Source organism: Plectropomus leopardus, chromosome 3 (genome assembly GCF_026936395.1).
Source record: "Plectropomus leopardus strain MGB_pleo_1.0 chromosome 3, ASM2693639v1, whole genome shotgun sequence".
Lineage (NCBI taxonomy): Eukaryota > Metazoa > Chordata > Actinopteri > Perciformes > Serranidae > Plectropomus > Plectropomus leopardus.
In genome coordinates, this window is record NC_142178.1 from 3177798 (window position 1) to 3190960 (window position 13163).

The 13163-nt window shown below is 39.7% G+C and overlaps 1 protein-coding gene across 1 annotated transcript; it reads left to right on the forward strand.

The window, feature by feature from the left end:
* Nucleotides 1–1503: 1503 nt before the first annotated feature.
* LOC121941949 (E3 SUMO-protein ligase CBX4-like) lies at nucleotides 1504–10614 on the forward strand. The gene is made up of 5 exons (XM_042484984.2): nucleotides 1504–1785; nucleotides 1989–2032; nucleotides 2546–2611; nucleotides 5372–5438; nucleotides 7371–10614. The coding sequence occupies exons 1-5, from the start codon at nucleotides 1717–1719 to the stop codon at nucleotides 8787–8789; spliced, it is 1665 nt and encodes a 554-aa protein (XP_042340918.1). The 5' UTR covers nucleotides 1504–1716; the 3' UTR covers nucleotides 8790–10614.
* Nucleotides 10615–13163: the final 2549 nt, after the last annotated feature.

Consider the following 13163-nt stretch of genomic DNA (forward strand, 5'->3'; position numbering starts at 1 on the left):
AACAAATTGACCAAAAATGTGCTACCAATGTCCATGTAAGGCACATTAACAACATAATGCATAAATAAAGAATAATTACCGTGTGCGCTTCTAGGACCATGTGAAGAACATCGTTACCCTGGAGTCGTACGTGTGTCATCTGCAGCCATTGTTGCTCTTACCTACAATGCTACTGACCTATGACCTCACCACACATCACGTTTCCCATAATGCCATTAACTGCACTGGGGTGGTGCTACTTTCTGCAGAAACTTAAGAGACATTACATTAAAGGCAACGCATTTTTTAAGAAGACATTTTAAGTATCTTGTAGACATATTTTTATCAAACTTTTTTTTACCTTTTTAACACCTTATTCATCACCATTTTAATGACCTTTTAACAACTTTATGAACTTAAATCATTGTGAATTTATTACTAAAACATTTACAATAAATACATCAATGAAACGGTCTCTGAGACAGTTACAGTTGGCATTGGGTATGCTCACTTCTATATAGGCTACCCTCTAATGTGCCTCATGCAGTAGTGTGCTGCAAGCCAACTCCAGTTTCCTCATTTTCATGTGTGCATGGATGAAAGAAAAAAGCAACAGTTCACTCAAAATGTGTGATTATATGGCCGCCTCAGCCTTTAGTCTGCGGACAGTATTGATTGCAAAGTCTGGCCCCTCCTGTAGCATTTTCAGTCCTTACTGCCTGAAGTCAAGCAGCACAAGTTAAGTGACAATGTCCAAACTCTCAGCCTATGGGTGATCTAATTATGCAAGAGTAGGCTTACATGTCACTGTCTATAACACAGGACCTTTATCCTTTGCTGGACGGGCTGCTTAAAACAAAAACACTATAGGGGGCATAAATTAAAATTTAAAAAAAATCTCTTTTCATATTATGACCTTGTGATTATGACCTTGTGAGAAAGATCCTCGTGTAGCCTACATGGATCTGCAAAAAAACCCCCGAAAACATTGTAATATACATGCCAGGCCAGTAGTTAGCAGTGTAACTTTGTAATGGCAAGCCATCAAAGAACATCAGGTGCATGGGTGAAGTGTGACCACAGACCACAGATAAACGCAAAACAACTGTAGAGAGATACAAAATAACTTAACATTGTAAACAAAGAAAAAAACCACAAAGAAAAACAAAATGACCAAAACAAAATAAAAATAAAAACTTAAAGAGACAAAATCACAAAATGCTGTTTAATAGCTAAAGAAACATGCAAAAAAAAAGCAACAAAAAGAGGTAAACACCACAATATCTATGTGTCTGGCTTCTTAATCAAATAGGTGGTGGGGCCTTTTGCATATGTGTGCCCTAGGCCCCTAAATTGACAATCCGCCCATGTTTGCAGCTTCGTTACATATTGTTCATCCAAGTCGTGAGGCCAATTTTTCCCACAGCACATGAACGCAGCACGGGAACAACCCCCGCCCCTATGACCTCCCCTTCGTCTGACGTCACTCCAACGGCTATTTGCATGAAGTGTTTTCTCGCTGCAGCTCCGAGTCTCCTGCAGAACGAGTCTCTCCGAGGGGAAAGCGAGGGAAGAGGCGCAGTGAAAACAGGGGGAGGAGGGGGGCTCTTGTGTTTCATATCAGAGGAGCAGCAGCAGGAGGAAAAAAATCGTCCCGAAAGCAAAGAAGAAGGTGTCGGATAGCACAAAAAAAGCAGAAGGAACAAACAGAAAGAGGCGCTACTCTTGTGTCGGAAAATGGAGCTACCCGCCGCGGGAGAGCACGTCTTTGCGGTGGAGAGCATCGAGAAGAAGCGCAGCAGAAAGGTTTGTCACAAGAGCACCGAAGGACATTTTTTTACACACATGCACATGGAGTCGAAGATCATTAGTCTTTGCTTTCTTTCACCTTTACACGGACTACATGTTTCTGTTGATTTCATGAGTTGATTTCTCAGGTGACGGTGCAACGCAGAACGCATTTTGCTGCGTAAAGTAACGCTCATTATCCCGTTTCTCTCCATCCACAGGGGAGGTTTGAGTACCTGGTCAAGTGGCGAGGATGGTCTCCAAAGTAAGTCCTCCTTTTTAAAACATATGATAACATTCAAAGCAAAAGTGTGTGAATGTGTGCATCCGTACGAGCGTGGGCGCGCACAAGGGCGGTTGCGCGTTCTTGCTCTGGGCGCTCGACGCCTCGATGATGGATGTGGTTTTACAATGTATGCAATCCCCAGTGTGCCAATTAAAGGAAGACATGTCTATAATTGAAGCCTATGTTGAAGAAATGCCCATATATCTACAGTTGAGTGGAGGCTGGGCCGCTCCATCCTACTCCCCCTCCTGCCACGGCCGCGCGTAAAAGTTACTCATGATTTATTACACGTGCATCCACAGGGAGTGCGAGTGTCTCAGAGTGTTGTTTACACATGTACACGCCTGAAAATATGAGCTTTGGGAGGATTTACAAGTCAAGGGTCGTTTTGGTGCAAAAATAACCTTCAATCTGGAGCTAGTGTCTGTTCATGTGTGCCACTGTTTGACAGGCTGATGCGTCCTCACAGCTCACTGTCTGCTCTCTGAACAGATACAACACGTGGGAACCAGAGGAAAACATCCTGGACCCAAGACTGCTTGATGCTTTCCAAGACAGGTACGTTTAGATTTGGATAACCCGTCCTTACAAGTGATGAGGTACACCATATAAATCACAGACAGGTTTAAATTCACAACATTCCCAGGTCATAGAGGAATTCTCTGATACTCAGTCACATGTTTAAACTGTATGTTTGTAGTCAGGAGCTTTGCTGTCCTGTCACTCTATCTGGATAATCCCATCCTGATAATAACCATCTACACCCTGTGCAGATCTTCATTTTATGAGAGTTTGGATTAGGATTAACGCTGGTGTCATCAGAGGGTCATTTTAGGGTTAAACTCATGTCAGGGTTACCTTCAGAGCAAACTCTGACACTTTATTGTATCAACTTTGTGTCACCTGATAGTTATTTGAGTGTCAGCATCAGGTTATCATTCTTAAGTGCTACCTGCTGTTCTAACATCCACTCACCAGATGCACCTGTGTCATCTTTCGCAGGACATGACGATGACATGAATAAACCTATTATGCAAAAGTTATTAATTGAGCAAAACAAAAGTTCTGTTGGCTAATTGTTGGTTGTTGTTTTTTTCAGAGTTAATACATTTACACCATTATTTGAGTAGATGCTGAAATTTCAGATGTCCTGTAGAAATGTTTGAAGACATATCAAAAATACTCTGAATAAATGCATGTCTGTTTTTATTCCCCACAATAGAATTAGTTAAAATTCCATCTTTTTCCTCACTCACTGAAAAAGCCAGAAACAGTGAATATTTGAATATATTATATTATTTCAAAAGACACAATGCCTCCTATGTCACTGAAAATTCTATTTACACATCATCCATTTCTTAAAGTGTCCACTTCACAGTTGTTTAAGTTGCATGGTGGACCATCATTGTCTTCTGAACACGTGATGTCACATATTCTGCTTATATGTCCACGTTTGAAACTCTCATCACATACTATACCATATAGAGGCTGGAATCACCAGATGCCCCACAATATGATACAGTAAAATACAATACAATACAATATGATATAATAAGGTATTATCAAGATTCCCAAGTCACAATACAGAATTACTTTAAATGTTTTGCGATATGCTGCGTATCGCCATAGAATATACATTGATATATTGTGATTTATTACCTTTTTTCAACTGCAAAAGATGTTCCAAAAGAAAAACAACACAAAAACATCTTTTTAGGCGGACAGAAAAAACATTTGATTTTATTATTCTAGTAGGCTACCAAAAGTTAAATTTTTATTTGTAATATTTATGATGTAAGTAATAAAAATAGGCATTTGTGTATCAATACAATATTGTTATACAAAAATATTGTGATACTATGCTACATTTATTTTTTCTCTAGGCCCTGATACCTGATTGATAGTGCAACACTGCCATGGGAAAATAAAGTTTACAAATAAATAATATCAAATTAATAATTCACAGGTAAAACAAAATTCCTGAGTAAGAAATTGCAGATTATGATGTTTTTCTGAGGAATGAATGAATGAATGAATAGTAACTTCATAGTGCATGTCAGCTGTTTCATTCTAAAAAGTGCTGACAAGTCTAAAACAAATGGCAGTCTGACAGATAATCTTTTGGAGTGTCACTCATGGGAACTGCATCTCACACACACACAAATCAATATTCAACACACAGATTTGACAACACCCTCTGATGATGACTGATGTGGAAACAGCCTTCTAGTGACAAACACTGCACATGCATCACTCAGCACAGTGAGGGTCAAACATCCAAGTGATCTAGCAATAAAAAAAACATTTTTGAGACAAGGAGGACTTTGAATTATGGTGTCTTTTCTTTATCCGTCCGTGATGTATTAAAGGCAAGAGGAAATAAATTTTGAAGTGAACAGGGAACTAAATAGCAGCTTAGCAACTGCTATAAATCTCAGTGTCTAACCAGATGAACTTCCTCATGTTCCATATTAGTGCAGCAGAATGTGTCCATGGTTCTCAAATTGGGCCGCCATGGTGAAATTAGCCGCCTGGCTAATTGTTAAATAGTCCACTGAGTGACTGAGCAGACAGCGCCACATGAAGGACAGTATAATTGAATTTCCTAAACGCACAACGTGTTAAGCTGTCACTGGCTTTTCTCTCTACCCCACCCCCCCTCACCTTTTTGCTTACAGCAACCTCTCAGGTCACATGTTAAAGCAAAACACAGACATCATTCTGTGTCTGTTTTCGCAATTACCTCCCTCCTCTGTAAAGAGGAGAGATTTTATTGAAACTAATTGCGTGTCTCCCCGGGGAGCCAAATCGTCTGAATGCCAGGCTATGAAAATACACTGAGTCGTCATTGTAATTAGATGTGAGGGAGGAGGGTGGGGGAGGGGACTGACATCACTCTTGTCTGTGGTATTGAGTTACTGCCTCAGAGAGACTTTCACGGAGACGGAGGGAAGCTAAGGAAAGTCAGAGAGGGGCTGGTCTTTATCATTTACAGGCATTGCATGGTATTTTGAGTGTCATTTAGAGTGTGTCATATAAAGCCACTGTTAAGCTCTTTGTAGCAGTTAATTACAAATATGGTGAGGTATTAAACAGGAATAAAGGTTGGAATACTATAAAAAGAACAATGAAATAAAAATGTGTATTATTGAAAGAATTTTAATTTGCGTCAGGAGGTGTAACTCCAACCTGTAACATGGGCTCAGTGTTTTCTAATCAAGCCTAAGAAGGACACCCATGACGTTGTGTTGCCATGCAACGGCGACTCATCTCTGTGAGATGGTTTCACTGATTGGCTGCTGGTTTCCTCTCCCACAGGGAACGCCAAGAGCAGCTGATGGGATATCGCAAGAGAGGACCCAAACCGAAGCACCTGCTGGTTCAGGTGAGACAGTAATGATGCTTGTGATTATAATTAATGTAAACCATGAATTACAGTTTTGCTCAAGATTCATCTCCGTGCGTTATTCACTCTCAAATTCCAGAAAGCAGTATATTACATTTTTGAATTTCTGAAGTGTTGATGAATAAATTGACTTATGGATACATACTGATTCTAGTTATTTGACACGCTTTCATTTAGGGCTGTACCTGATTTAGAATTATGCAAGGTTAATCGGATTTGGCTTTTCAGTACGAATATTTAATAATTCGTTTTGTTTTCCATACAAAGTTTTAAAGTTGAAACAGGTTCAGAGGGACTTTCAGAGAGAAGGCAGAATTCACATGATATAGTAAACGAGCTAATGACGCTGACAGGGGCATAAATGTGCAACATTTTTTGCTGACACTACACATCAAACAAATAACAGAGACTGTATCCTACTAAGTTGCTCTCAGCTGTAATTTCATCACTTCAAAGCAGAGGGTCTCCCCTGTGCTGCTGCCTGCATGTCTGTAGCTCCCTGTACCAAAGAGTAATGTGAAAGTCAAGAACACTCCCCCCGCAGCAAAATCTGGGGACCAAAACATCCCCAAAAGCACACTGACTAGCAAAAAAACAACTGCTTGACGCGAAGCAATCTTAGTTGAGTGATGATTCGGATGATGGTGATGATGATGATGATGATACAGTCATTCTGCCGTTCTCTGCAACTAACCAAGAAAAAAAAATCACAGTCATGTTATAGCCTTGTTAGAATTTTTTTAATGTGATTGTATGCCCTCAATATGAATTTTTCCCGTTGTATAGAAAATTGTATAATATCAATACTTTTCAAGGTTTTGTATTAAAATTTGAAATTCCAGCTTCGTGACAACACAATGTCTGATATAAGGCAGGTTTAGAGGGGTACTCCAAGGATTTAATATTGCACTTCCAATAAGTTGGTTGGACTCACAAGAGAGATTAAAAAATAAGTGACAGAAATCAAAGCAGCATAAGGCAGAGTTAACCTGGCTTTTAGTTCCAAGAATAGGGCAAGTTCTCGAAATGCTAAATCCTACAATTCTCATAATGCAACATAAAAGCATGATTTTGCCCCCCAAACTCAACACATCCAGTTTTTGCTACAGCTTTACTGTTATAAAGATTTCCAGAGGCACAGAGGATATTATACAAGTGTTCTCACAGGCTGAGCAGGGCCCCTCTGTGATGGGATAACTGATCTTCATGTTTAAAATTAGTGGAAGGCCCCAGTAACTTAAGTGTGGGAGTGCTTGCACATTGCAAATTTAATCGAAGTAATAGATATGCAAGGACATATTGTTTTATGTTTTAGGGACAAGTTCTCTGACCTTACAGTTGTAGTTAAATGCCTGTGAATTGTACATTTAGCGCATCAATCAGCAGACCAAAAGGCCAGGGGAACCCCTCAGAGGAGTGTTTTTGTTCCTCTCAGGAGGGTGTTGGTGGTAACACATGGGATAAAGTCAATGACGGGACACAAAGCAGCCAATGACATTCCTCGGAGCTGAGGTCACAGCCACAGGAGACACTTTGAAATGTCACTGTGATGGCCGGGCCTATGACTGAGCGAGCTGCACAGGAGCTGTGGGAAGGCTGTGTGAACATGGACCGAGGCCCCTGAAATAAACTGTGCACTCGTTCGGTGCCTCAGAAGAGCCCCTCACACATTCCAAGTTCAGCTCGTGGGCCCCAGTGAACCATGGCCTTTTGTTGTAGCCTGACAGACATGTGTAGCTACTGTCGGCAGTTTGACCATAAATCAAATGCCCCGCCAAAAGGGATGCCCTTTACTTTAATACTTACTCAATACTGACACTTAATCATAAGAAATTCTATAATTCTTCTTCATTTAATATTGATATAGGTAACTGTGATTTTGTTATTGACACAAATTATCTGGTTTCAAAGGTTCCTTCTTTCGCCCGGAGATCCAGTATTCTGGCTGACCTCCATGAGGCGTCCCTAGATGAGGACAGCTGTCAGAAGACCAGCCCCATCCAGATGCTCCGTCCCCAGGGTCAGCAGTACCAGCTCAACAGCAAGAAGCACCACCAGTACCAGCCGCTGTGCAGGGAGCGCGAAGCCGAGCAGCAGACCAACGGCAAGAAGTACTACTATCAGCTCAACAGCAAGAAGCACCACCATTACCAGCCGGACCTCAAGGGCCACGAACCCATATTTGCCAAGCCAAAAGCTCCAGAACTGGCTAACAAGGGGTACAACCTTCCCCCAGTGCTGCAACAAAAGTGGGTCCGGGACAAGGACTCAGGCTGCCTCACCAAAGTCAAGGACATCACCATGGAGCTGAAGAAGCTTCCAGCAGACCTATATGGCCACAAAGAGTCAGAGAAGGTCAAGCCTAAGGAGGATGCTTTACCACAGTCTAACGGTGTCAGCAACAGCAAGCTAAAGATTGTCAAGAACAAAAACAAAAATGGACGGATTGTTATTGTCATGAGCAAGTACATGGAAAATGGAATGCAAGCGGCTAAGATTAAAAACGGCGATTCTGTCGAAAAGCAAGTGACTGACGACTGCACCGAGAACCACCTTGAGAAGATGAAACTCGTCAAGAAGCTTGGCCTCATGAATGGATTTGCAAAAAACCCCAAAGACAAAGTTCCCAGATCTGGATTTAACGGAGATTGCCCCAAAGAAAAGGAACAGTCCCCCCAAACGGAGCCAACTGTGACGGAACAGGATAAACATGTCGAGGTCAGGGGTCAGGGGCAGCTTTCAGTGGATCAGCCTTTACAATTGACAACCAAGCCTAATCTGCTCTCCCTGCCTTTGGAAAGGGGAGTTACCTCCCCACTGGACAAAAGAGGAAGCCAAGGTGGATTTCAAGGACTAAAGCGACACCTCTCTGACACTGACATTGAGGAGCATGGGAGTACTAAGAGGTTTTTGAGCCCCAGGAGTATCAGCGCACCTAACACGGTATCTTCACCCATCCAAAGCATCAGCATCGACCAAAACGGACATCAGAGTCACATTGGGCTGCAGGATTGTGGCTATGCAGACCAAGAGGAACCTATTGACTTGAGCATTGTCAAGTCTAGGCCTAAAGCTACCCAACCTGAAACACACACACAAGCTCAAAGTATAATACAGGTTGAAACACAAACAGATGCACAGACAGAAAAACATACTGAAACACAAACAACTCCAGAGGGGGAGAAGGACAATTCATTGTCTGTTTGTGACCACAAAAAGAGAAAAGAAGAGACATTTCCGTCTTTCCAGCCTTTCCTCGGGAATATAGTAATCACAGACATTACTACAAACTGCCTCACTGTCACCTTTAAGGAATATATAACAGCATAACTGCACTGTAAAATCGGACAAGTTGATCTTACTTAAAAAAAATAACTTGAGATCTTAATTTATATTTACTTTACTGTTTACTTAACCTGAATGTAGCTGTATTTATGTAATTTTGTGAAATTGTTGCAACTTAAAAATGTCAAATGGAATTACCATGTTCTTTGTAAGTGTTAGCAACTTCAGTAAACCAAGTTAGTCTGAGATAACTTGATCATCACCAAGAGAATTTTGCAAATGATGAAGTTAGGAGATTTGCAGGTGCTGCACTTTAACATGTTTAAGAAAATATAAATATGACTGACTAGTTTGCAACCTGCAGAATACACAGTGAACTTGATTTACTGCATTTGCTAAAACATAGAAAGATTGATTTAATTTAACTTGTTGTTTTTAAGTTGCTACAACTTCACAAAATCAAGTAAATATAACTTCATTTTAAGTTAAACTTAACAATTAGATTTAAAGGAAACATAAATTAAGATAAATAGTTATATTTTTCAAGGCAATCAGTTTCCTAGATTTTTCTATAATAAAATCATCTTGTCAGATTTTGCAGTGGAACTAGGTACCAACTGTGTAACTGTACAAATGTACTTTAGAAATATTTGTATTTTCAGATGCTTGAATGTACAAACGGACCCTTGATGTTGTTTTCATTTTGTATAGTTCATATTTTTAAAAAAGATCCTTTATTGCATTATTTGCATATTTGTTCTTATAAGCGCTCTGTTGTTATTGCAGGAAATTTTATCACATGCAGTATCTACTTTTTTTTTTCAAACTTAGTTTAAAAAGCCAAATTAAGTCAAATAAATGTCGGGAACTTTGAAGATGCACTTAACGGTTGTAAATACTCTTCACTTTTCTATGGATGTCATTTGATTATACACTCAACTCTCTGCATCTCAGATAATGTTAAACAAATGTAGGCTATATGGAAAATTTAGTATGGAAGACAAATATATTGAATCATGGTAAATTACACTGTGCAAGTGTGTGTGTGTGGGTGTGTGTGTGTGTGTGTGTGTGTGTGTGTGTGTGTGTCCGTTTGCGTGAACAGATGGACAGCTTGAAACAAGGATGCATGCTGTTTGGACAGATTATGCCATTAGGCATGCTTAAACAAGGGGATAAAGAAAATATGAAGCGCCTTTGTGTCAATAAATGTGATTTGCGTTGTTGAAAGGGAAAGTGTTTTTTTTAAATGAAAGATTATTAACGGTTCATGTTTGATATATGCTCCATTGATTTGATCTCTGTTCGGCGGTAAAGTGTTATTTGAGTCATGCATCTTGAGATCTGATACTGAGCACAAGTCACTTCCATTAGGACAAACAACCCTGTGACTATTTATCTGAGGTTTTGCAGCAGTACGGTGACTAAAAAATGCCTTTTCTTCTCTTGAATTACATCAATCACAAATTTGTGTTAACACTGCCTGTTGAGCTGAGTAATCCAACAGAGTAGCACAACCAGCTGGGAGCTGTATGATTCCGTTTTCATGCTCCCTGGCTCCCTGACTTGTCCGTATAGGCTGCACTGCTCTGTATGGGATTCAGTGAACTTTTGAGTAACTTTTGCAACACCTCAGTAATTAAAAGTCTGTAAAACCACACATTATTGTCATAATCTGATCTGTTCCCTTGTGTCATACATGCCCCTTCTCCTTTTCTCCAAATCACCTCCAGCACTCCGTGATCTGAGGTGCAGTGAATTGCTCTGTGAGAACATTGATCAGATGCACTTTTGATGTTTTGTGTGCAGACTAAAAAACACCAAGGCTTCCTATGATACATTTTGCAATAATAAAATTGTTTGCAAGTGATACATGGACTTGTGTGCAATGTGTTTATTTTTATAGGCTACATATATAATCCTACACCATGAAGGCTCATGGCTGGTATCATGCATCACATGTGACCTTGGCTTCCCACAGAGAATTAAAGCTTTTAACCGGAAAGGGCGGCCGCTATAATGCTCTTAAATGGCTATACATACCTCAGAAGTTGTTAAATCTGTACATGGCTCTATTTGTGGTCTGTGTGTGTGTGTGTGTGTGTTCTGCGGGCCATGAGGATTATTATAGAGCCTGTGAGTTTATTTTCAGTTGGGCTGCCCGGAGCAGCTATTTACCTTCTGTGCATATGGTAACAGGTCAGCCGTGGTTCATTGCTATATATGGAAGGCACTGTCTTTTCAATCATTTAAATGGTCACAATGACTTCAATTCAAAGTGAATGAAAACAAAATTTATACTTAAGGGTCAAGTCAGGTAAGGTGGGACATCAGGTAAAGTGGGACAAATAAGGTTTTACATATTGGGCTCTTAAAATATTAGCAGCCAATAGCCATACATGTGATTGCATGTCACAATAGATGTGAAACACGAAACAATCATTTTTGATTGGTTTGAGAGGACTAGGACAGGCAGAGCATAGACTCAAAAAATCACTGGTCACAGAACTTTGCAGGTAAGCCATGTGGCATATTGATTTTCTCTTTTAATTGATAAGATTGCAGTAGCTAAAACCTATAGGATGTTGCATTTTATCAACTGTTAAAATGTTTTCAAAATACACTTTACTTTTTTATGATAAATTGTTTTTTTAAAAAAAAGTACTGCCATTCAAGCAAAAGAACAAGGAAAGCATTTTAGAAAAATTGAAGGACTTTTTTTATGAATAGCCACAGGTTACATGAATAATTCAATCACTTAAAGCCTGAGCTCATAAATAAATTTTATTATATAAAAAACAAACCTGACTGTCCTATTTTACCTTAACATGTCATTGGAGTGAGATAGGAATGCTTGATGTGTTTGAAGGTCCAAAGTTACTGAAATATTTTACCTGGCAACATATTTTCTTGAAAGAAATCTCGCAAAGATCTATTCAAGCTCTATAAAAACAGCTATTTAAAAAAAATGTTTGGTGGTTCTCTCAGTAATCTAACAAAACTTACTTGGATATAATAGATAAAATATGATGATCGCATAATTGCTGTTTATTTATGCATAAACTTGAGTTGATTGTGGGTTAACCTAGATGTGCCTTTGAAGAGGATTAGAGTTGTTTAATGCTCATAATTTAGACCTGAGCAGCTGTTGCTGTCAGATGTTTCTTGAATAAATCTTCCTGACATGCCTGCAGGAGGCGGCTGCTCTCTCTGTCTGACCTACAGGTTCAGCTGAAATGACATAACGCGGGATATTATTTCCATCCTTCCACGGCTTCATATTACAGCCCTTCATATTAATGAGGCGCACAGACAGCTGGAAAAGGGGAGAGATGTGCAGAGGAGCTGCGTCATGAACGTAACCAAGCCTCCGACGGCTGTCTGCGTGAAATGACTAATATGAGTCTTTTCCAACGCTGCAAATACATGACGCGTCGTTCAGTCCGACGACAGAGACACAGCTCTCGACCATTTCCTGGGTTCCAGCCCGCCGAGAGAGCAGCTTTCTGTGCACGTTTATGTGAACAACGACAGAGAAAATGGCTGTCCTCTGCGCTCCATCCACTTACTCTTTCTGAAACGCCTCGCAGCTGCTGCACACGACATACAAATGCAGCTACGTTTCAGCAAGGAAACCAAACGAGAAACCGGATTTTATACACAATTTCCTCAAAGTGTCACATGTTTGCTTGTGTGTCTGCAAAAACCTGTAAAACTCTGAACAAGCTGGTGTAATTGTCGTATAGGCTAAATAAAACTGCAGCCATAGAACGGTGTAATCGCTTTTTAAAATTTAGTTAACTGTAAAATCTTTAGGTCTCACCTAAAATAATCTTGGAAACTGACTGCCTTGAAAAAGGAAAGTAAATAAAATTAATAATAATTAACTTATGTTTACATTATGATTAAGTGAAATTACCTTGTTCTTTATAAGTGTTAACAACTTAAGTAAACCAAGTTAGTCTTGACTTCACTTGATCATCAAAAGGAGGATTTGGCCAGTGATTAAGTTGGGAGATCTGCAAGTTCTGTTTCCTTAATGAGTTTAAGAAAATATAAATGTGACTGACTAGTTTGCAACCTGCAGAATGTAGATACATAGTACAGTGAACTTGGTTTACTGAAGTTGCTAAAACTAAGAAAGATTGATTTAATTAAACCCATAATTTTTAAGCTGCAACAACGTCACAAAATCAAGTAAATAGAACCAAACTGTTAGTAAATGTAACAATTAGATATAGCGTTAACATAAATTAAGATTAAGAGTTGTATTTACTTACAATTTTCGGTTTTCTAGATTTTGTGAATTAAAATCAGCTTGACAGACTATACAGTGCTGATGATCCAGCCTGTTTTCCCTCTTCCTCTTATCTGCCAGCTGATGTGCAATGTGTGCATGCATGACTGAGTGAGGCCTGA